This window comes from Hydra vulgaris, chromosome 12 (genome assembly GCF_038396675.1).
Source record: "Hydra vulgaris chromosome 12, alternate assembly HydraT2T_AEP".
Taxonomy (NCBI): Eukaryota; Metazoa; Cnidaria; class Hydrozoa; order Anthoathecata; family Hydridae; genus Hydra; species Hydra vulgaris.
In genome coordinates, this window is record NC_088931.1 from 67,765,577 (window position 1) to 67,792,702 (window position 27,126).

At 27.3% G+C, this 27,126-nt stretch overlaps 2 protein-coding genes across 2 annotated transcripts in view; one reads left to right on the forward strand and one right to left on the reverse strand.

Annotated features, from left to right (window-relative positions):
- Positions 1-266: 266 nt before the first annotated feature.
- Positions 267-27,126, forward strand: part of LOC136088946 (uncharacterized) — a 30,171-nt gene continuing 3,311 nt past the window's right edge. Inside the window, exons 1-2 of the mRNA XM_065814230.1 lie at positions 267-795; positions 15,906-16,011. The gene's annotated coding sequence lies outside the window, so the exon portion shown is untranslated. The remainder of the gene's footprint in view (positions 796-15,905; positions 16,012-27,126) is intronic.
- Positions 24,436-25,101, reverse strand: LOC105845377 (DNA polymerase III subunit epsilon). Its single transcript, XM_065811978.1, has one exon. The coding sequence runs from the start codon at positions 25,099-25,101 to the stop codon at positions 24,436-24,438; it is 666 nt and encodes a 221-aa protein (XP_065668050.1).

The window sequence follows — 27,126 nt, forward strand, 5'->3', positions numbered from 1 at the left end:
GTACATAATTTCTAAATAAAAGTTCAAAAAGTCAAAAATGTTTCAAACATGGAAAAAAAAAGTGTTTGTCTTCAAAATAAAATGTTTGTTTGAAATTGAATAAACACAAAGACAACACTCTTTGACTATGTAGCTTTGAGAAAGCAGATTTCTGGCGCAAAATATGTATTAGTTATATTAGTTATATAATATAACTAATACATATTGTATTAGTTATATAGTTGCACCTTTTATCAATAATATAGTTGCAGCTGTCATATTACTATAAACTTTTTGCGTGAAGCTTTCGTCGAGAAAAAACGCTCGGAATGAACTTTCAAAACGAATATTACAAAAAAACCATAAAGGAAACGAACGAACTTAATGAAAAACTAAAAAATCACATTAAAGAAAATTAAAAAAAAGTTCATGCAAACTTTTTATAGACAAAATTGCTGAATTAGGAGATCTTAGCAGGAGAAACAACTTTGAGGTTTGAAGGTTTTGAAGAAAAAGAAAACGAATCATGGGAAGAAAGCGAGTCGAAAGTAAAATATTTTATTAAAGAAAAATTAAATATAAAACATGACATTCAAATAGAAAAAGCCCACAGAACTGAAAAAATAAATGAATCTGGAAAAAAAAAGCGACGAACAATAGTTGTACAGTTCTTAAACTATAAAGACAAAGAAAAAATATTACATCATTATAAACGACTAAAGCTTTGTATTGAACATCTCAACCACGATTACAGCGAAAGAACGATTGAAAAAAGAAAAATACTCTTTGCAAAAGCTAAAGAATTAAGATCCTCAGGTAAGTATGCAAAAGTAGTCTATAACAAACTGATAACGCGCGATTAATAAATTACAATAACAAAAAGAAATTCTTTAAACCTGAGCCAATGAAAAAATAATTACAAAAATGAATGACTTTGAATCGCTAACCTATAATTTTTACGAAAAATACATTATATCAGATGAAATCGCAGACCCATATGTGAATATTTTAGTGATATGTGCACGGACAGTTTAAATCATTACCCGACACCATTAAATAATTTCTTTTTAAAAATGTAAATGATATAAATAGTGAAAGAATCAGAATCCTCCACGTTAATATAAGGAATATAAGCAAAAATAATAAAAACTTTCGACATTTTCTAGAAGAAACTGAAAACATTTTTAATATTATATGTGTTACGGAAACTTGGTGCTCTTTTTTCAAAATTGAAAATAATTCTAATTTCAACTTAAGAATTTTGAATTAGCCTCATTAGAAAGACAAACAAATAAACTTATAAGCAGCTACTATAGGCCGCCTGACGTGCGTGCGAAAATTTTAGCTCTTATTTGCAATATAATATAGTTGACGCTGGTAACAACGAAAGAAAAAAAAAAATTTTTTTTTTAAATTGGGGATTTTAATATGGACTGCTTTATTTATAACAACGACAACAAAGTGAGATGTTTCTATGATGACATTTTTTTTATCAGGCGCAATTCCCTCAATCAATCATTCAACTAGAGTAACAAAAAATTCTGCTACCCTCATTGACAATATTTTTAATACAGACATCTTTAAAAACTGTTATATCGGACCACTTCCTTATTTTCCTAACCCTTAACATAACATTATCAAATATAATTAAACAAAATAGAACTGTAAAAAAAAGTATTTACAACGACAAAAAAAATTTATAAACATCAACTATAAAAAAGATTTATAAACATCAACTATAAATAAACATCAACTATCATTACTTCATTGGGGGCATATCAACTTTAATGGAGATGCAATTATTATTTATAATAAATTCTCCGAAGCATTACTTCTTTGCGGACATATCAACTTTAATGAAGATGCAAGTACTATTTATAATAAATACTTCAAAACATTCTACTTAGTTTATATATACTTCTATATATTATATATTCTATAGTATTCTATATAGTATTCTATATATCTTATATAGTATACATTCTACTTAGTATATATATAGTATATATATAAAAATAATTTCTTAAATATGTTTGCAATTTTGCACGGTTCACATGTATTTACATTTTCAAATTTTATAGTTTGCGGTAACGAACTTGAGTGATTTTTGGATTTTCTCGTTATTTCTTTTATTATTTGCCAGGTGCGCGTTGAGTTGTTTTTAAACTTATTGATCAGATTAGTCATATATATATGACGCGAACTTTCCAGTATGTGAAAATTTATAAGCCATAAAACCTTTAATAGTGCTTGGATTACAAAAGGCTTAAAAATCTTCGAAAATAAAGCAAGAGTTGTATATAAAATATTCAAAGACTAAATCTTCTGCAAATTAATAGATATATAAAAATTATAAAGATTTTATTTAAAAAAATTTGTAAAAATCTAATCTACTAATCTGATCAATAAGTTTAAAAGCAACTCAAAGCGCACCTGGCAAATAATAAAAGAAATAACAAGAAAATCAAAAAATCACAAGTTCGTTACCACAAACTATAAAATTTGAAAATGTAAATATATGTGAACCGAGCAAAATTGCAAACATATTTAACAAATTTTTTATTATAAATTGGAACTTTCTAAAAAAACTCCTATGATCGAGAGTTCGTTTCACAACGAGCTCGATAGAGCCTTTAAATCTCTAAAAAGAAATAAAGGTATTGGTACTGATGAAGTAAGTGGTAACATAGTTGTAGATTGTAATGAAAGTCTGAAAGATATTCTTTTTAAAGTATTTAATGCATCTATAAAACAAGGAGTTTTTCCGAATCAATTGAAAATTGCAAAAGTTATGCCAAACTGTTTCGCTTTAAAAAAATATTTTAAATGAGCACGCAATTATTCAATTTGTTAGGGAAATCTCAGAATCTTTCGAAAAAAAATAATATACCCTAAAAGTCTTTATTGATCTTTCAAATGCTTTCGATACCGTTGACCATAAAATATTGATTAAAAAGCTCGAATACTTTGGAATCATTAACAATATGCTAAAATGGTTTTATAGTTACTTATCAAATAGAAGGCAATTTGTTACCTCTAATGATGGCCATCAAAGTGAGTGTGTTGAAATAACCTGTGGTGTTCCACAAGGCTCTATTCTTGGTCCTCCTATGTTTTTAATTTAAATTAATGATTTAAGTAAAGCAGCTTATCTTCGGAGTTTTATGTTTGAGTTATTTTCTGATATGAATAAAGAACTTAAATGCGTATCTGAGTGGTTTAAATGTAACTAATTGACCTTAAACTTTGATAAAACAAAATACATTCTATTTCACCCTATATCGAAAAAGCGTTTTTTTACCAACAACCATGCCAAAAATTCTTATTGATGAACCTGAAATAAAAAAAAGAAACTTTTATTAGTTTTCTTGGCATTTATTTTGATGAGAATGTTACATAGAAACCGCATATTGACTACATTTGCACTAAAGTTTTTAAAAATATAGGAGTCCTTTATAAGTCAAAAAATTATGTAAACAAAACCATTTTAAAATTGGATTAAAATTTTATTTTATATTATTATACTCTATTACTCATTTATACATAGTTATATTAACTATGCAATCATAGCTTGGGGAAGTAAAAGCAAAAGTAAGTTGCGTACTTTTTATCATCGCCAGAAACACGCAATACGCAATTTCTTTTAAAAATCGACTTACGCATTCAAAGTTTTTATTTAAAAACATAAAAGTACTTAATATTTATGATATTATGTTTTATGTTTCAATGTAAAATCAATTCGTCATTACACATTTTTAAAGATTTTATTACCTCAAAAACAAAAAAATAAGTATACACTACGAAATGATGACTTAATGAACCCTTTTGTCGAATAAAATTCAAACAGTTCTGTAAAGCTTATCGTGCACCTAATCTCTGGAACAAAATCGTTTCACCTAATTTTGATTTATCAATTACCTTCCCAGTCTTTAAAAAGAAATTAAAAGAATTCATTCTTTTTAATGACAATATTTTGAAATACTTTTAAAAATAAGAAATTTGTATAAATACGCTCTTTTTTTTTTTTGTATTTTGTCATTTTTATTTGTTTATATTTATTAATAGCTTAAGTTATATTTTATTATAACGTTTTATGGTTCTAGAGACAAGATCATTAGATTTTTTATCAGATACCAAGTTTTTATTTAAACTAGTCTATTTCTTTTTTGTTATTTTTATTTTTATTCTTATTGATGTGGTGATTATATTCTCTATTAAAATTAATTAAAAGTATAAAAATTCCAATATTTGTAAATGTAAAATTTTATATATAAAAAAAAACGAAAATTTATATATATGTATGTATGTATGTATGTATGTATGTATGTATGTATGTATGTATGTATGTATGTATGTATGTATGTATGTATGTATGTATGTATGTATGTATGTATGTATGTATGTATGTATGTATGTATGTATGTATGTATGTATGTATGTATGTATGTATGTATGTATGTATGTATGTATGTATGTATGTATGTATGTATGTATGTATGTATTTATGTATGTATGTATGTATGTATGTATGTATGTATGTATGTATGTATGTATGTATGTATGTATGTATGTATGTATGTATGTATGTATGTATGTATGTATGTATGTATGTATGTATGTATGTATGTATGTATGTATGTATGTATGTATGTATGTATGTATGTATGTATGTATGTATGTATGTATGTATGTATGTATGTATGTATGTATGTATGTATGTATGTATGTATGTATGTATGTATGTATGTATGTATGTATGTATGTATGTATGTATGTATGTATGTATGTATGTATGTATGTATGTATGTATGTATGTGTGTATATATATCTATGTGTGAAAGTAATATGAAGAAGCTATGTTAAACAAAAATTTTAGAATTTGTTTTTTCGTTTTATCACTTAATTTAATCATTGCAGATTCCGAAAATATATAGTCTGTGGTAAATTATACCTAGCAAACATTATATAGCGGAATTTCAGTGGACCTGTATAGGCATTTTGAGCGGTCTACTATAGTTTTGCTCATCAGTTACTTCGTGAACCATTAGCGGTAGCCGCCAAAAGTGGCTAACTATCGGCTAACCGCTACAAACATGAAGAAAAATTATTGGCTGGCCATTTATTGCAGCTGCCAAAGATGCTCAAAAATACCTATACAGATCCACTGCAAATCCACTAAAATAATGTTTGCTAGGTTTGTTCCTTGATAGAGAATTTTTTTTATTGGCTAGGATAATTTTTTTTTATTCATGACAACACCTTAGCAACCATGTCAACTTGGTTTCGTATTTTTGATACTTTTGTTTATATCTATAGAGTTAATAAATATGAGTGATAATGAAAATAAAATAATATTGAATTAAAAAAGAAAGATTTTAATTTACGGATATTATATCTTAAATGCAACAAAAATAGACGATACTTGGATCAAGCAAATTGATCAAGTAAAATAAGTGATAATAAGAAAAAAACATAGAAAAAAATCATGTAATATTTTTTTGCTTCAGTCACCCAATTTTAACAACATTTTTTATTCAACCTATTTACTTGAAATTTTCACCTTCTTCAATATTGGAAATATGATCTGAAATAAAAACAACTATATAAAGCCAACAGATCTTGTGTAATTGTATTATTTTTTAATAACCAGATTTCTTAATGATAAAGTAGATTTATCCGCCATTATAGAATGGTAATGTTTTGAAGTTAGATTTTAGTTTAGAACTTCTTTTACTACTTTATGTACATGCAGTAAAAAATTTTGTTCAAATACTATTTCCATATATTTATAATCTAATGCTATGTACATGCAATAAAAATTTGGTTCAAATACTATTTCCATATATTTATAATCTAATGCTATGTACATGCAATAAAAATTTGGTTCAAATACTATTTCCATATATTTATAATCTAATGCTATGTACATGCAATAAAAATTTGGTTCAAATACTATTTCCAGATATTTATAATCTAATGCTATGTACATGCAATAAAAATTATGTTCAAATACTATTTCCATATATTTATAATCTAATGTTATGTACATGCAATAAAAATTATGTTTAAATACTATTTCCAGATATATATAATCTAATGTTATGTACATGCAATAAAAATTATGTTCAAAAACTATTTCAAGATATTTATAATCTAATGTTATGTACATGCAGTTAAAATTATGTTCAAATACTATTTCCAGATATTTATAATCTAATGTTTGAAGTTTTTAACTCGTTTAGAAATTTTTGCTTTAAAATTTTTTTATCCAATCTAACAATGCTAAACCTAGTTTAGAGATTTTTTTAATTTAATTTTTGATAAGGAGTAACCCAGTTCTATCGAGCATTCAACTTACGAACAATAAATGTGAAAATGGGCTTCCAATAGAAGTTTTTTCTCTTCTTAAAAAGTGATGACTTTTTTGTGAAATTTTTTATTTTTAGTTAAATTTGCCATCAAAAATTAAATTTTTATATAAATCAAATATAAAATAATTATAAAGTAATGCTTTCTTTTCACACTTTTGACACACATCACCTGAGAACTAATTTCCTAGAGTTATAGGAAATATATTTTAAGTGAAGGACAACTTGTTTCAAATTGCATTTTTAATTGAACTTTGAAAAAATGAGTTTGATACATTAAGTTTTTAAATATATTGTGAATTTATGTTTTTGTAAATGAAAAAAGAATGATTTTTAAATAAAAATTGTCTTTTGGAACATTTTTCTAAGAGAAGTTAAAATGATATCTTTAAACTATTAAGTGTTTAAAATACTTTTTATTTTAATTTTTAAGTTTAAAGGAATATTCTTTTTAATCATTACTTAATTAAATTTTTTATAGTAAATTAACTTCCATGTAAAATTATTGTCTTTTAAAAACCTGAAAATGTTGCTGTGATTAAAAAAACAACTTTTAACTTTGTTTGGAAAATCAACTAATGATAGAGATAAACAAATAATGACAATTTATATTATACTATTAGGAGTATGCATTGAAAATGATCATTTTTTATAAAAATCAAAAGTTTATTTTGAGAAGACTACCATACTCAGATCATTCAAAATACTGTCCAAAGGTAACTACAACTTTCTCCCATCTTTCAGGTAGCATGCGGATTCCACGCTGAAGTCTTGGTCTTTTGAGGCAATTCAGTCATCATACTTTGATATTGTCATAAAAAAAAATCGCTGCTCAACTAGATCAAAAGACATGGTAATTGGAGGGGGCAATGTCTAATGAATACGGCGGGTGGGATAGGACTTCCCTTTTTAAAAACTCCAGGTAGTTGAAGAACAATTTTGTCATGTATTTTCGCGTATTGCGATCTTTCAATCCTTCAATGCTTGGCTCAGCTTGATCAGTTGTCGTCAATAACGGTCTGCTGCAATCTTTTTATTTGGTTTAAGCAGCGTATTTGATATTACTTCGAGCTGCTCCCAACAGATACATTTCATGAGCTTGGAACCTATAAATATTTGGTTTCCCAGTTGATGTTCATGAAACGCCGGGCTTGACCCATGCTTTTCTGCGTTTAGAATTGTTGTAACGCATCCCTTTTTCATCACCAGTAATAATTCAATGCAGAAAACCTTTTCTTCTTTTGTCATGCGAGCAGCCGTTTGCAAGTAAAAAAAGTTTTTACACTTTGGCAGTTAAAGTTGAATGATGTTTACAGCCTTTCGGTAAAATTTGTTTAAGCTCGATTAGATACATACCTGCCAAATTATGTCTCAATATGAAACGCTCATTTTCAATGCATACTCCCAATAAATGGCTGGGGCAAGAAGACGGCTTATATCAGTTTCATCACCAAGCCCCATTAGAAGCGCTTATAAATATCTTCCGACAGAATTTTGGAATCTATGATAGGTTAGGTGATTTTGAGCTTTTGATATAGAATATTGTAGGTATTACCACTGATGGCGCTGCACTTATGATAAAGATTTGCAGGTTAATTGAAGCAAATCAGCAGCTATTTTTATCGCATGGAATTCAGTTGGCTGTTATCAGCGTGCTCTACAAAAAACCTATTAACGAGGCAAGCTTGCATAATAAAGAAGATGCAAACGTACATCTGTTCCTATACCAAGATTTGAAAAAATAGCAAAATTCCACAGATAATAATGAATTAATTAATGAAGATTACAAAAATGAAAATGGTTTACTCACAATCTCCACTAAAAATGATGATGATTATTTTACTTTTACATCAGCATTACCATTAATTAAAAAAATTCGTAAAGACGTTAAAATATTTCGAACTTTGCCTACAAAAAATGACAAAATACTATAAAAAAATCTAAAAGAAGATTTAGGTCAAGAATTGGCTCTGGTCTTAGACTCAAGAACACAATAGAGTAATTTAATGTCTATGATAGAACATTTCATCAAATTGAAAAATTGCATCAAAAAGAGTCTAATAGATGTAAAATCACCTAACTTGTTTTCAGATACCAAGTTTGAAATGTTTTCGGATATCTTTTCAGTTTTACTCCCCATTAAGCTTACAGTTGAAGAAATCTGCCTTCAAGATGCCTTAATATTGAACACACAGATAAGGCATACGATAAGTTTATTGATAAATTACAACAACTTCACAATACGGCTTTTCCTGTAGTTACAAAATGTGTGACAAAAAACATTAAATCCATGGATAACGCCTGAAATTATAAAGTCGTCAAAAAAAAAAGCAACGACTATATAATAAGTTTCTCAAAAAAAAACTTTCAATAACGTAATTAATTACAAAAATTATAAACGTGTTTTTGAGATGGTTATTAAAAAATCAAAAAGATATTACTATACCGAGCATTTAATAAAACATAAAAATGATCCAAAAAACTTAGAACATAATTAAGGAAGTAAACTATTACAAATAAGTCTTTAACTGCTGAAACACTTAATCAATGTTCTGTCAGTGTAGGATCCACTTTAGTGTCAAAAAAAGAAACTACTGAAGTAAACCTTGAGTCATATTTTACTCCTAATAAGACCTCTTAGATTATGAAATTACTAAAAAGGAACTTTTGGATGCAGTATATCTTTTAAAACTAAACAAAAGTGTGGTGTATGTATATATATATTAGAAGTAATGTAATTAAAAATTAATAAAATAACAATCCCGCTTTCACGTATTTTTAATCTATATTTAAAACTATGTATTTTTCCCGGAGAAACTTAAAATTGCGAGAGTCATTCCTATTTTCAAATCAGGAGACATTTCTAATCCTGAAAATTACAGACTAATTTCAATTCTTCCTGCTTCTCAAAAATCTTAGAGCGAATTATGTATAACCGAATTATAACTTTTCTAAATATAAATAATATTCTATATAATAAACAGTTTGGATTTCAGCCAGGGTATTTAACTGACCATGCCATTATTAATATTGTTCACGATTTATATAAAGCATTTCACGAAAGTAAGTTTACCCTCGGAGTTTTTATAGATCTTAGCAAAGCCTTTGATACAGTAGGCCATAGCATTTTTTTAAAAAACTTAAAGTTATGGAATTAAAAGCACAAATTTAGAATGGCTGAAAAGTTATAGCACACGAAGAAATTTTTAAATCTAGCGGAATGGTTTAAGGCAACAAATTGTCCTTAAATTTAAATAAAACTAAGTATACTTTTTTTTATAGAATTCACGATTAAGAAAATATTCCATTAAAACTTCCTGATCTTTATATTGACAGCTTTAAAATAATTAGTCATCATTAAAGTTTTTAGGAGTGATATTTGACGAAAACTTGACGCGGAGAGAACACATAAGAACGATAAAAGATAAAATTTTAAAAAATATTGGCATTCTATACAAAGCTAAACAATTATTAAACCAAAACTGCTCAAAAGTCTTATATTTCTCCCTCATACATTGTTACATAAACTAGGCAAATATTGCATGGTGCAGCTCTAATGTAAGTAAAGTTAAAAAAATGCTTTTTAGACAAAAATACGCTGTCAGAATTATTTCAGGTGCAAGTCGATTCACATGTTCTAAAGAACTATTTAAAAATCATCACATACTTAATGTTTTTCAGTTAAACCATTGTCAAATTCTTATATTTATGGACAAACTTCATAGTAAAGTAGCTCCTATAATATTTAATACATTTTTCAATAAAATTAATCACGTGTACCCAACAAGATTTTTAAATTACAATTATGAGCAACCTAAAATGCACTATTTGGTTACTAAATTTTCTATTGCCATCAAAAGTCCTAAACTATGGAACACTTTATTAAAAAACCAGCTGAAAAATTGTTCTTCACTTTCTATATTCAAGGAAAAACTCAAACAAAAACTTCTTAACGATGTTAATGAATTAAATTCTTTTTAAGACTCTTTTTTTTTTAATTTTTAATTATTTTTTTTCTTATTTAACAACTATCTTATTAATTTTTTTATTCTTTAAATTTCCTATTAACTTATTTTTAGTTTTTAAGTGTAATTATTTTTTTTTTACGATTTTCTTTTGATTATAGATTAGTAACTGACCTTAACATACATATAAATATTTGTATGTAATTTTTAAATGGTACAAAGTAATTTTATGTTTACATTTTAATGTTTGCACACGCTTGCTGATGAAGCACGTCGGGGGCGTAGTGAGCGTAGAATCTAGTGACCGGGGCTAAAAGAAGGCAAATATTGCCTTCTTTTAGCCCCGTTTATGTCGATTTTATTTATATAAAACAGCGTTGTATTCTTTTTTTAATGATGAGATAAAAAAATAAATTAAAAATTAAAAATTAAAAAATAAAATAAAGGATGCAAATTTGTTATCTACAGATGCTGCAATTCAATTTATGATGAAATCAATAACTGACCATTCATGTTCATAAAGTTATGAATTAAAAGCATCTTTAAAAGTATGTATTTTATTATATAATTTTTACTAAGTATTTAACCGACCATTGTAGAACTGGAGCGAGCTTTTTGGCAGCTGGCTTAATATGCACCAGAATTTGGTCAAGAATATGAGATAATTCGCTCAACAATCTATGCTTTCTGAGGTCTTATATCAACAACCAACTGCAGAAAAAGTAAAACTTTTTCTTATAAATATATTAACTAACATTTTACTGAATTTATTTTTGTAATTTTTTATTCATTAAATGAATAAATTTTTTTATTGCCAAGCCATTTTTCAATTAAATTATTTATTCATTCGAATAATTATAGAAAAAATAATCATATCGGTATTGATACCGGAATCCCGGGATAACAAATTTTTTAACAAAACTTGAGCAGATGTGGCGCAGTGGTTAGAGTTCTGGCTAAGAACCTAGAGGTTCGAGGTTCGACACCAGCTCTAGCCCAACAATCGACCTACAGAAGGAGGCGTGAACTTCTTGTTAAATGCTCTCCCGCGTGCTCTGTGATAAGACCGTAAAGACTTCTGGGAGCACCTAAAATAACTACACATAAAAATAACTACACATAAAATTTTCAATACCGAAATACCTGTTTTGGGTTTTTGATCCAATATTCCTAACCCTATCCGTATTATATAAGAAACCACATTTAAAAAAATGACAATTGTACGACGTTAAGAAATAAAAATAGTAACAGAATAATTTTAAAAAATATCAAAAAACCAAAAAAGAAAAAAAATCCAGTTATTAAAATATAAAAATAAAAATGACAAAATTTCTGTTTAAAACCAAAAACAAAAGTTTTGGGTTTTAAACAGAAGTCGTATTCTAAATTAAATAAATAAAATTTCTGTCACAACATCATAAAATATATTGAAATTATCTTATAATATATTGAAATTATCTTATAATATATTGAAATTATCTTATAATATATTGAAATTATCTTATAATATATTGAAATTATCTTATAATATATTGAAATTATCTTATAATATATTGAAATTATCTTATAATATATTGAAATTATCTTATAATATATTGAAATTATCTTATAATATATTGAAATTATCTTATAATATATTGAAATTATCTTATAATATATTGAAATTATCTTAAAATATATTGAAATTATCTTATAATATAAGATAAGTTACAAAAAGAGTTTGCATATTTAAAATGACTACTCGATGTAGTTAAGGCAATTTTAAGATATTATAGCGTCTCACAGTGGGACAGAGTGTGCCAAAATACCAAAAAATCTATGTCGGCATTGCACGGTGAAAATTTGTCATAATGGTGAAGACATGTTTATTAGAGGAAATATCTAATTAAAAAAACATTCAATATTAATTTAAGCGTAATTTTATGCAGTTATTTACACGTTAATTTGACATGAGTTCCAAAACGCTATTTTGCATTTTTTTATTTATCAACTTTCTTAAGCTACTGTTGTTTTAAATTAACTTTATTGACTTTCAGTTCAAAATATATTATTTTAATTAGTTTTTTTCGCTCAGACTCTTAAAAACAATTTAAGGTAAGTGTAATCATTAGTTTTTATGCATCGAAAACAGACAGTTTTTGATATTTTTGCTACTAACCTTTACTATTAGGTATCAGGTAAACTATCCTCCAATATCCTACAAACATTTGACTATGTAAATCTCATGCTAAATGTATGTAAATAGCCATGCATCATAAATATTTTGCTACTTTTTGCAATAAAAAAAGTTATTACAAAAGATTGGTCTTCGATTAATGGTCAGTTGATGAGAAATACTGAACAGATAAAAAAGATGTTTTGCACACAAAGAATACCTACATAATCTTTCATTACTGTTACGATATATAAGTTCTGTAAATATAAATCTAAAAAAGTTATTTTATGACAAATGCAGGTAGCATTGAAGAGTAATTTTTTTAATGTTTACACTGATAAAAGTTGTCTTGTCCATTAAAAATATGTCGTAATTTTCACCAAATTTTAATTTTTTAAATTAACTTTATTGACTTTCAGTTCAAAATATATTATTTTAATTAGTTTTTTTCGCTCAGACTCTTAAAAACAATTTAAGGTAAGTGTAATCATTAGTTTTTATGCATCGAAAACAGACAGTTTTTGATATTTTTGCTACTAACCTTTACTATTAGGTATCAGGTAAACTATCCTCCAATATCCTACAAACATTTGACTATGTAAATCTCATGCTAAATGTATGTAAATAGCCATGCATCATAAATATTTTGCTACTTTTTGCAATAAAAAAAGTTATTACAAAAGATTGGTCTTCGATTAATGGTCAGTTGATGAGAAATACTGAACAGATAAAAAAGATGTTTTGCACACAAAGAATACCTACATAATCTTTCATTACTGTTACGATATATAAGTTCTGTAAATATAAATCTAAAAAAGTTATTTTATGACAAATGCAGGTAGCATTGAAGAGTAATTTTTTTAATGTTTACACTGATAAAAGTTGTCTTGTCCATTAAAAATATGTCGTAATTTTCACCAAATTTTAATTTTTTTAATATTTTTTTTTATATTATATAATTACATGTTTATTACTTTATTTGTGCATTTTATATATAAAAATAGTTATTCTAATAAAAAAAAACTACGAAAATATTTTTGGTACAAAAAACTCGATTTTGTCCCACGTCTGCGTCTGTATTCATGTATTTTGTTGACTATGACATATTTCCGTTAAACGATCAAGCCTGTAAATTATGAGACGAAAAAAATTTTGCGGTATCATTAAAATTTTTTTTGTTTTTGTTTTTTTTTGTTTACATTTGCTGTCGTAGTAAATAAATTTCTTTCACAAACACAAACAAGGTTACTCAAAGAAGATCGTAATGAACTTTTACAAGAGTGTGTATATAAACTAAATCAAAACATAATCAACAAAGTAAAACGTAGTTAACAATAAGAGTTTCAAAGAAAATATAAAATTACAATTAAAAAAGCCTGACTACATCATCCATTAAGATAATTAAATTTTTCAGTTTATATTTGAGAATGGGTAAATTAAAATGTCGAAGTCGGACAAAACAATTTTATTCCAAAGATAGGGTGCATGATATGTAATACAAAACTGATTAAACTTGTTTCGACAAAAAGGTTCACATATAAAATTATTGCTTCTAAGTGAATATTTATTTATTGGTTTCAAACAAAAGAGATCTTTGAAAACGGGTAAAGATAAGTCATTTTTCCATATATAAATAAAGCATAAAACATTAAAAACATTAAGCTCATAAATATTGAAAACTTTCATTTCAATAAAAAATGGTATGGAATGAGTGTATCGATCCGCAAAATTTAATAAACGAATCGCATGTGTCAGATGGTGATAATGGCATTTCAACTTATTTTTTTCTGTGCTTCCCCAAGCAACATTAGCATAATTTAAAGAACTATGAATTAATGAATAATAAAGTTGAGCCAGACTTTTTTATATATGTTCTGGTTTTATATAAAATTACAATATTTTTAGAAATTTTTGTACCAATATAGTCCATATGTGTTTTCCATGTTTTGTTTTTATCAAGAAAAACACCAAACAACTTGGTTACATTATGTCTTTTTATTTCGATATCATCAATAAAAATTTTAGGCAAGCTTCGAGGTAAATACGCTTTTTTTGAGACTGGGTGGATAAGAACCCAATTTGTTTTTTGAGTGTTAAGAGTTAGTTTGTTGCATTTAAATATAAATGTTTATAGCGAATAAACCCAGATCGAAGATTCTTTTTTTGTTTTTTTATTCTTCTTAAAATCATTATCACTTGTCCAAGGTTGAGTAAGATTTTAAATAAATTCGTTGTTTAGGTGAAATATGCATCACAGCTTAATAATATAATCTTTTCTGATCGTTTATTGGCACTTTTTCTATACTATAAGCTCTTTCTTGGTCGGAATTCTTGTATTTTTTGTGAAAATTGATAGAAATATTATATTTTGACAACTATATATAGTTAATATACGTCAAAACCGAATAGAACTAGGATCTATAGTGAGTTAAGGCACTTTTTTAAAAGATTTTAACTAAATTCATATTAACGCCGATAAGCGAAAGTGGTCTAAAGACATCAAAATGGTGTTCCTTAGATTCACTATTAGGGGTAGTAAACAGGTTTTAAAAATTATATAAAGAAAAGAAAAGTTTCTTAAAATATTAAAAAAAAACCTAAAGTAAAAAAAATTATAACATTTAAAGCTTTGTTGTTTGGACATAATACGCTAATAAAATCATGCTAATTTCAAATAATAGAATTCGAATAATTTGTAATTTACACCGAATATCAAAGAAAAGTAGTTTTGAAGGTAACTTTAAGAATAAATATTTTCAATGAAAGTCTGATAAAGACATTAAAATTCCTAATATTAATCGATTTTATTCTTTTTTTTAAATGATCCCGGTTTTTAAATTTATGGTGCCAATTTAGTTCAGTGACGGATTCAGCGAGGGAGGGGTAGGGGGGTGGAATATAGTGATAATTTAGTTTAATAACTTATAAAAGATACAGACGAAATCTACAATAAAAAAGCCGTAAGTACTAAATAATATCATTCGGATTTGAATTATTATTGCTAATCACTTTATTCCATTCATAAGGTTCTCTAATCGTTATCGAGAATATAGTTGTACCATATCTAGGATTAAAAATGGTATTTTTGGGTATTGTACTTTTATTAATTTCAATCATAAAAATTATATAATAATATATGCTTATTTAGTAGACAACTGTTGTACTGCCTCCGCTCTTCCGATTTGTATTCGACGTAATTAGTTTGTTAAACATTTCTTTATATGAGAGACACGGTTTAAGTTTGATATTTACCTATTTGTATGTTATTGTTTGTTGAGTAGTTTTTTGTCTAGTTTTATTGGTAGGAATTAATAAATGAAAGAAAAACGGAAAATGGTTTCTACATTACGCAGTACAATGAAGTTAATATATAAACTTTGCAGCTGTTTCTATATCTATTGTGTCTATTTTTTTTTTTTTTTTTTCTATTCTATTTAGGTGCCCCAAGGAGTCTCTACGGTCTTATCACAGAGCACCACGGATGAGCATTTAATTGGAAGTTCACTCCTCCTTTCTAACCGATGTCGCAAAAACTTGCCTAGAAGTGCGGTTTATTTATTTATGTTAATATAATATTTTATATATGTGTTTATGTATATTTATGGCCACTTTTTTGAAAACGCTCTTCATGTCTATTTAGAAAGAAAAAAAAATGTACTGCGCAAACCTTTAAACAATTGCTTAAACAAAAAAGATCAAAAGACTTTCCATTTAAAACGGCTAACGCGATACGCAGTTAGCCGTTTAAAAGGGAAAGTTGTATTAAAGTCAAAACAATCCGATTAAAGTTTTTCAAAGTAAATATTACTATAGTTAGGAATGAGTAAAACCGGATATCCGGTCCGGTTTGTTAAAATCGGATTCGGATTTTAACAAACTGGACCAGATAACTGGTTTTGCTCACCTCTAATAAAAACCTTCAACTATGGATGAGCAAAAATCGGATATCCGGTCCAATTAGTTAATATCTAAATCGGATATTAAAAACCGGACCGGATATCCAAGTTTTGCTCACTCCTAATTATAGTAACGAGTTTTAATGCTTGTCTAGAAAATAAAAGTGATGCAATTTTTTTCAGAGTTTTTTTCTGGGATCTAAAGTTGTGAAACTTGAACTTAAACCTGGCAAACTTTTTGCCCTCGATGAAGAGAAATCAATAAACAACAATGTCTATGAAGCGTATACAATATGAAGTTTTTACGCACTTGTGCTAGTCTAATGATAAAGTACACAACTTAATTGTAAAGCTGTTGCAGGGGACTGTTATAAGCATTTTGCTGCATCATTATATCAAATTGCAAATTTTAAAGAGTCAGACATTAAAATGGTTTTAGAAACTAAAATATGTTAAACATATATAGCATGTTCAAGGAAAACCAAACAACTCTGAAGTAACTTTTAACTTTTTTAAACTTAAATTTTGAAAAAGTTGATACTCATAAAAAATTTCTTTAGTTTCAGGAGTACGTGAAGATTGTTCATAACCATACCCCAATGAAACTTTAGCTTTACAACTTCAAACACTTTGTGAAGGAAATTCTTTCCCAGAAGAAATTCATTTCTACAATAATAACTTTAAGACATAAATTTTTAAGTTAATCTCTGTCAACATTTATAGAAAATGAATTATTTTGTCTCTGTCGACACTTTTTTTCTCTGACAACACCTATAGAAAATGAATTAATATAAACAATCTGCTATCTTTTTTTCGAAAAAGTTCTGTAATACCATGTTAAACAATATTACAGATTTGCTATTAGCACTCCGTAATTTTAAAAAATAAGATCAACTTTGCTTGTTTTTCTTCTGAACAAAAATCGTTTGGATGATGGAAATATTGTTGGTATTTTAAGAGTTATTCTTTTAAGCAATTCGTTTAAAAGGTATGACAATCTCGATCTGCCGTCAAGTTATTATTTTTAATAATTTTATTGTTTTGTTAACTGTTTATTAGTTGATATTTCCGCTAATAATTGTGAAAAAAATAATATGGCACCACTTGGTGCAAAAACAATGAGACATTTTGCTGTGTGATGATGTTTATAGTTTTTTCTTTAGCTGATAGAACATAATAAATCCCTAATACTCCGCGATATCTAGTAGCATGAGTATAGAGAGGCATAATCTTTAAAGCATTGTTTCATAAATTAATTTTTTTTATTAGCCTTATTAGTATAGATTGGAACTTGATATGCGAAAAATCTTACTATGTAGATAATATCTTATTGATACTACTTATAAGATATTGGCAAATCTTCAATAGGAAAGATGCGCCTTAAATATAATTTTATATTTAAAGTTTTAAAATAATGATAAACTAAAACTTTTCAACTGCAATTTGCGATTGAAATTTTAACTTTTTTTAAGCTTACACTTTTTTTTTCTTTTTAGTTAGTACTCTTCTTTTATTAATTTGAGCTTTAATTTGAGCTTTAAACACTTTTGAATTTTCCTTTAAAAAAAGTTTGTCAGTTTTACAGTTTCTAGAACAAATCCAATTCAAACACATTGTTTATATAAGATTTTTGTTTAAAAATGTGATGAACACACTCTTCGCGACGGCGTTAGAACACACTCTTCGCGACGGCACTTTATGCCGTTAGTGTAAGTAAAATTAGGGTTTTACTTACATTTTTTAAAAGTTTTTTTTTAAAAAAACTTAGGGTGGAATGCAAGAAGCGAATTTGAAATCTGAAGTCATACTTCAAGTCTGAAATTTGACTTGAGTAATTGCAAAGAGCCATATATTGAAGATATGCGATTAAAATATTCTAGCGTGAAAGCTCTTAAAGTATTTTGAAGTAAAAATTATTTGTAAACCTTTTTTTTTAATAAATTTGTATAAAATACATATATATTTTGTAAACCTATTTTAAAAAGGAGCCTAAATATTTTTTCACACACCTTCAGAATGTCTCGCGCAGGGCCTGATCTGGCATGCTTACAAGCTGTATAACTAAATCTAATCTATCAGTAGTAATTCATTGGCTAAATAAGAATTCCGTTGAAGTAGTAATTTGATCAGGTCACATTTTACCTTATTTAGTTTATGGGAATGCAAGGACTCTTTTCGTTGTTGCTGAAGCTCTAATTTTTTACAGCATCGTCAACAATTATTTTCGTCGCGTCCATAATTATTTTCGTTGCAGTATATAATTACTTTCGTCGCGTCCATAATTATTTTCGTCGCGTCCACAATTTTTTTCGTAATAAAAATACTTTAGTATTTTTATCACGAAATATAAAATGGCAAACAAAAACAATACAAACATCAATCATTCGAATGTCGAAACAGAAGAACAAAAAAATAAAAAAAATGCAACCGAAGAAAATATTTTTACAATAAAAAGAATGATGAATAGCAACGAATCAAGTCGATCTATTGCAAATGCAACAGGTCTTTCAATTAGGACGATTCAAAGCTGGATACGAAAACTTGAACAAGATCAAAATACAGTGCCTAAAAAGCGTGGCAGAGCAGCACGAGATAATATTGAAAGAAAGAGAGAAATTGAATTATTATTTAATGCAAATAATGCATTAACTACGATACGCAGAATTAATGCCCGAAGAACATAAATGCTCGACAACTACAATTCAAAGAGATTTAAAACAAATGGGATATACCCGTAAAAGGCTTAAATCGGTCGTTGTTGCGAGAAATTCATCTCATGTAATAGCAACAAGATTCACGTTTTGCAATCATGTTTCTTTTCTGCAAAATTCTGATCTGATTTATAGTGATGAAACCGTTTTTAATTTGCATGATTCACGGCATTATGGATATGCATTGTTGGGAAGTACCCCATATATTACAGTCCCCACACAGAGAGGAAGGAATGTTAGCTTAATATGCGCTATTTCAGTTACGGGATGTATTGGTTTTAAGATAAAAGTTGAGGCCTTTAATACTGCTAGCATGAACGGGTGGATTGAACAAGATTTAAGAACAGCTTTAAGTGATCGAAGATATGTTGTAATAATGGATAATGCGCGATTCCACCATTCGTCAACTGTAGAATGGGCGTTTCGAGAAAGCAATTGTACTATCCAATTTTTACCACCTTACAGCCCTCAACTTAATCCTATCGAGGAGTTTTTTGGTGTGATGAAAAATTTATTCAGAAGGATACAACCACGACCTAATAATCCACAAGAAATGATTAACATTATTACTGAGATTTTAACAGGTTTTATTGAATACTCTTTTGAAAATTATTATTCTCACATGCGTGAGTGAGTGTTAAAAGCAATTCAGCGTAATGAGTTTATGTGATTAAATTATGCTTGAATTTTTTTCTTAATTTACTGTAAAACATTTGAAAAATAAAGTATTTTTATTACGAAAATAATTGAGGACGCGACGAAAATAATTATGGACTGCAACGAAAATAGTTATGGACGCGACGAAAATAATTGTGGACGATACTGTATTATAAGATATTTTGAAACACCAAAATATTTACTGGCTTCTTCAATTAACCATTCTTGTGGGGAAAATATCAGTACTTGAATTTTGAGTTTCATCAATGTTATCATTATTAATTGAGAGTTTTTAATTTGACCAAGCAATTTGTAAGGATTTTTTGACCAGTATAATATTTAATCTATTGTTTAATTGTTCTTTTGGACTTTTTTGAAAATTTTAAAATAAAAAATATATACAATATTTGAAAAACTTTTTTTCAAGTTTTCTTTAACCAAAGTTTAATAACTTGGTTTGAAAATAAAAGTTGTCCATCAAAGCAGGAGAAGTACCAGACTTCAGTGCAATTAAATTTTGCTCATCTGCAACTAAATTTTTCCAATTGTTTATTCCGATGTATTTGTATATAATAATTTGTGACAATTTAATTTTTCAATCAATCCAAATAAACGATGAGATCTTTCAGCTATTTTTAAAATTCAACATTTTATTTTTCTAAAAGTTTTAAATATAAGTTAACTATGATTTAATTATAAAATTTATGATCTTAATTATAAAAGTTAAAAAAATAATTTCTTGCACAATAATAATAATAATAATTTCTTGCACAATGATAAAAATTTCTTGCCCAATAATAATTATAATTTCTTGCACAATAATAATAATAATAATAATTTCTTGCACAAGTTATCATTATTACCTAAATGCTTGATTGTTTCATTTAGTCAATCAAACAAGAACCCAGAAATCCATTTTGATTTTAAATTAAATAAGAAGAATAATATAGAGTATAAATGGTAAATAAAAATGACAAAATAAAATAGAGAAAATAAAAATATAATAAAACAGATATGTGAATTGAAAAACAGCGGAAGGTGGAAACAGTGAAAGTGAAAAACAAATCTCATAACTTTTACCTCTTAAGATTATTTATGCATAAATTACTATTGTAAATTTTTAAAACAAATAAATTAACTCTTTCTCTGTAGTTACAATTGTATAGTTTTAACATAATTAAATCAATTCTTTTTCTGTAATAACTATTGTAGAGTTTTAAGATAAATAAATGCATTGTTGAGGTCAGACTCGCTCAAAGATCGACTTTAATGAAGTTAAAATAGTTAGGAACCTTTAACTTATTAAAATTTTTTAATATAATATGATTTGCGTTGCAGAAGAAAACGTATTTTTGACATTAGTTTAATGCATGTTTTATTTAAATTAAACACTTTTATTTAAATATTATACGAAAATTCAATAAAATTTAACTATACATAGTCACTTTTACTAATAAAATAGGAAATGTCTATCTTTAAAGAAAATAATCTTTACTTTAACGTAAATAAATCTCAAAAATGTAAAAGTTACATCGCTAACCTAAAAATAAAAAAAATTTGTTTCAATTAACGAACAAGAATATAGATTAATTATATTATTATAAGCTTTCTCGGCAAATAGCTATACCCTAATACATTGTAATAATTATTTACAAACCTTTTGCTGAATGTTTTTAAATTTTTTCAATACTTATCGAAATTGTCATCATCTGTACTCTCAGTATCATCAACCCAATTAATTTGGCAATATCAGTCTTTGAGGATCCATTCTGAATTTTCTGGTAAATGAAGTGGAGGAGCGGTTTTCGTAAAACTATCTATATTACTGCTACGTAATTAGTTCTCCAGATTTGCATATAATACGCGAGAATAAGGTGGTAAGTTTTAGTGCTTGGTTCTGAGGGGCCTAGGGGGCTATAGCCCTGGGCCCCGCAATTATAAGGGCCCCGAAATAGTTTTGAGAACCTTTTTTTTTATAATTATTTTTTTTATTTTATTCATTTTTTAATCTGCGGCACACAAAAATGGCCTCAAAAAAAATAGGCTCGGCCCCGAAAAGTCTTATTCCGCCACTGGTAAGCAACTCTAATACATTTTCTTGATATATAAAATTGAGTAGTCATTACCTTCGCGTTTTTATTACTTTAAAAATATTTTGAAACGTATTCATCAGCAGAAGTTAGCTGTTTTAAATACTACAGACATATTTATCAATTATAATTGCGTGACTAATAAAGATTTAACAGTACTTATAAGTGCTGTTAAATTTTTATTAGTGATGCGGTTCTTAGCATTTCTTTGTAGATGTTTAAAACTGGCGTGAAACTTTAAACATTTTAGTGGAACATTCAAGAATTCGGCGTGACATTTTTTACAGGGAAATGTTTCTGAAACAAACTCATTAGTAACCACTTTACCAAAAATTTCTTGCAACATGAAACCCTTATCCCATGTTTCAAGAATTGTTGTTGGTTGGACCATTCCTTTACAACTGAAGCAAGCCTCATAGACACATCTTAAGAATCTGCAAATTTCTCTAAATGCACAGTTTTTCTTCTAGTTTTGTTTATAATTGATTAACACTTATATACCTTAAATTATTTTTTTTATACAACTTTACATCCTGGATGATGTTAGCCAAACATATTTATTTATTTAGAGACAATTATTTAAGCAACTGTATCAGACGTACGCACAAAATCATTTAATTGTCCAATAATCAACTCTAAGTGGAAGATCATTCTGCAATCGGGCTTTTAGTATGTTAAAATACTGATCTTCTTTTATCATTTTTTCTTTTTATGGTGTTCAGAAAAAACATTGATCTTTATTATTGATAATTAAATTCTTATTACCGAGTATTGAGATAAGCAAATCATCTTCACAACTTAGAGCCAAAACCCTTTTCATAATAAACCGATGATTTGGTAGGATAAATTTCTTTTAGCTGACCTGTTGTCTCTTTCACAGTCTTTAATGGAAGGCAACACAGTCTTTAAAGGAAGGCAACACAGTCTTTAATGGAAGGCAACACAGTCTTATCAATCACAAAGTGATTTTTGTTACCCTTCTTTGAGTAAATCAGAATAAAAATGAACTTTGATACCAAACCAAAAGAAGAAGATAAACTAAAAGGTAAATAAAAAAAAACATAGCATTGATTATTTATACATATAAACTGGAAGGATAAACAGTTTTAGAGCATGACTCAAGCATGTAAAGTAATTTAACTTTGAGAGTTTTCACCATTATTCTATTAAGCATAACAAAATGAAAATGAGAAAGAATGGAAGCTGTTTTAACACTTCTGTCATATTAACTTTTCTTTCAAAAAAGAAAGAGCCTCACAGGTCCTGACTTTACCCTGCTTTTTGATGCTAGATTTTACATTTTCTTAATGATCTAAAATTCTATATTAACTTGTAAAATATTTGGAAATATTGATGCCCAGGAACCCACTTCTTGGGTTCTTGGAAACCAAATGCCCTCAATAAGCACCAGCTGACAAATCATTTCTTAGTGAGTGCAACTTTATTGTTATAAGGTGTGAAAACTTTTTATAAAAATGGGATAAAAAATCTGTTCCTGGCTCTTGGACTATAACATAAATTTGTTTTGATTATTTTTAAAGGCACAATTTACTAAACTGTGCCAAAACTCAAGTAATTCTAAGATGTTCGGTTATTTCAAAATGATGTTGTGACATTTGAATTACCCAAATCATAACCTAATACTAGTACTTAAGCAGTATCAAGAATTTGTTGAAGCCTTGATTTGTTATTTTCTGAATTAAGAATAACTTTAAGAATAGCATTATACATTTTTTTCGCCGGTTGATGGATAATATAAATGAAGAAATATCTGCCATCCGTAATCCACCATTTGTCATTCCTGTACCTCATGGTCACATTTTTTCTACATGGAAGGTTTATAAAAGAATTATTCTTAACTGATGTAAAAACTCAGTTTTTTTATTCCCTCAATTTATCTGACATTTTTTCTGCTCTAGAAACTTTACCATAGATATCATTTAAACAGCAAATATTTTAATGAGCTTAATATAGATAACATTATCAGAATCAAAAATTTTTTATAACAAATAATAATAAATTCTATTTACAAATAAACTCTATTTGCAAATTAACAAGCGTATAAAATGCAACGTGCTTCATTTCTTTACAATACAACATGCTAAAGATAAAATCCTCAGTCAATATATGTAAAATCTATGACTATATGAATAATGAGTATACATGTGCGCTCGTAGTTAAATAAATCAGTTGATTTAAATACGCTATCATGCACCTTTTTCGATAAACTCCAGTTCGGCTGTTACTATTAATTCTAGTTTGTGTTAGTGGTAGACGTACAAAACCAGAACTTGTATTAGAAAAATGTTTCTCCTAATTAAATAAATTAAATTTTAAGCCTTAAATAATTAGGAGAAGTTTTAAAGTTAAAAAACATTATAAAAGTTAATCACGCCATCGATCGTTCAGCACTGTTTATAATTATACAAAATAATTGAAAGGTTCTTTTTAAAAAATATTGGAGTTAAAAAAATTAATATTTTATAAAGTGAAAAAAATTATGAATATTTTTACATATGTTTTAGTTGACTACTTTGAGTTTTGACAATATATTTAAATAGATTTTTCAGAATGATGCAATTATGTTTTTTTTGCAACAACACAATAATGTTTATCAAAGAAGTTCTGAAAGTGAAAGTTGTTGACTGCCATTATTATTAGTTGAACTTAATGTTTGCATAACCTTATACAACAGTTTTCTTGTTAAAAGAACATCCACCATTGCATCGTGAGTTCTAAGAATCGGTTTATCTATTTTTAAGTCCAAAAGATCATTTTGGGTAATACAAAGCCCTAAACAGCTTGAAAGCGACTGTAACTTGTAACTTTTAAACTGCGGAAAAGCTTTACGACTCAACTTAAGAGTGTCAATTAAAGTGATATTTTTTTCGATAAGACATTTTCCAAATGAGCTGTCAGCACGGGAAAACTCTTCTAAAAGAAATTTCCAATCAAAAGCTACATTGTGTCCGCATAAATATTTTGTTTCTCCAATAAAATCAATAATTTCTTTGAGGTAATCGCGGAAGGGGGCTTTTGTCATCAACATATCAGGGCAAATGCCATGAACACGAAAGGCACTTATTTGAGCCTGTCTTGGTACACAAGGATTAAAGTAGTTGTCAAAAGTTGCCATTAGACCATTGTTTTGAATCTTCAACATTGCTAACTGAACAATACGATTGCTTGACGCATTTAATCCCGTTGTTTCAACGTCAAGAATAATTATATTTTCTTGAAAATGTTCTTGTGATGTTAAATCTGACGAAACTGACGCCATTTTTTGGTTATAAGTTTGACTATTATTTTGATTAATAATAAATATTTTCTCAAGCGAATCAAGTTGTTTCGCTTTACTAATTACTAATAACGTTAAGTTTCTCTTTAGCGAGATTATATTGGATTTATTTTCATTTGATTTCTAATTTTATCTCAACAAACACTTTATAATACTACTAACGTCTATAACGTTTTGAAATTTTTTTTTCATGGTTTCCACTTGCTGTTTATATTTCTCGATGATTAGATATAAAGACCAAAAGACGATACAGAAGATGTGCTTTGGTAAATTTAACATTATTTTAAAGATTTTTTTAAAACAGAATATAATATTTTTTAGGAGTTTGAAAACCAAAACTTCAAAATCATAGTTCACACTACTTTGGCGAGGAGAAAAAAAAATCCTAAAAAATAAGAAAGAACTTTCTGAGTAAAAGTTTAAAGGTCAAAAATGTTTCAAACAATCAAAAAAAAGTGTGTTTTTTTAAAAAAAAAGAAAGTATTTTGCCTTCAAAATAAAATGTTTCCATGATATTGAATGAACACAAAGACATCGTTGTTTGACTATCTAGGTTTGAGTAAGCAGATTTCTGGCGAAAAAAATTTTTAAAATTAAAAAATTTAAACAAATATTGTCTTATAGATATAGTGTTGCGAAGGTAAAATTTACCGGAAAATTTTCCGACAATGCATTCCAATGTTCCTATTCGGTTTGTAAAAAACTGGTGCCTTTGCTCGCAATTTTGAACAAACTCTCTAATCATTTTTAGATGATGTCATCTAGATTTTATTTTATTTGGCACCCCAACACGAAGGACATGAGGTTCACTCCATGAGACAATGTCTATATTGTTAATAATTTTATAGGCCTGTGCCTGTGTAAATTTATATACACTGTAAAAAAACTCCGTAGTATTTATCAAACTTTTTCCGTTATTATGTTACGGAAAAAATCCGTTTTCAATAAAATACATTTTTCTTTTACAAGTCTCTAACTTGAAATTATACACGCATAAAATTTCAAGTTAGAGACTTTAATATATTTTTTACTGGAACTAAAGTACTATATGTTTTTAAAGAAGTGCATTCAAAAAATTATCTTTAATTTAGATTAAAGATGCTGCTATATATAGATATAGATGTTTATTAAAGATAGTTACTTGTAAAAATTTGTTTCCTATATTATATTGGATCTACATGGTTTAAAAACCTTTTATAATGTATTTAATTTTTTAAAGTTCATATTGTTTAGTGTTCAGTTTACTTTTTTATAGTATATGAAAGAAACACTAAACATATTAACAAAAAAAATATATCTTAAATATATTTTATTTACTATTTGATTTAGACATATTAAATTTGCGTTTGACAGTATATTTATTTGAGGTTGTTTATGTATTTTTTATAAAAATATATAATTTTTTTTATGTAATGTAGTTCTTTTTCTTTTGTTTTCTATATTTCTTTTGGTAAAGCTTCAGTTAAGCGGCGTAAAATAATTATATTTTTTCGCTTGTTGCGCTCTCGTGTGAAGACTTGCTTAAAGTAGCAACTTTTTAATATAAACATGAGGAATATTTATTGGCTTCAGTTCATACATGGACTATCTTTTAGCCTGCTGCTTCAAGGGACTGCTCCCACATCAACTATCTTATAGCCTGTTGCTACAAGGGAGTGTTGCTACATCGATTATCTTATAGCCTGCTGCTACAAGATAATCGATGTATGTTCCTAATGTTTAAAAAGCCTCCTCTGACCAGAGCGCAACAAGCAAAAAAATAAAATTATTTTACGCCGCTTAACTGAAGGATTACCTTCTTTTTAAATAGTTAACTATTTGACTATATATATTTGATTTCTAACAAGTTAGATTATATTAAGATGTACAATTGTAAACAGTGTGATAGTGCACTACCTACTATTAATGCATATGTTTGCATTCCATGGAACCATATTTCAGGGTTGCATGCTGTGTATCTGGTTATTTTCAAAGCTTTTCAAATTTTTGGAATTTAAAAAAACATAG

Excerpts from the sequence above, each read along its gene's own strand:
- LOC105845377 (XM_065811978.1), bottom strand. The coding sequence starts at position 25,101 with ATGGCGTCAGTTTCGTCAGATTTAACATCACAAGAACATTTTCAAGAA.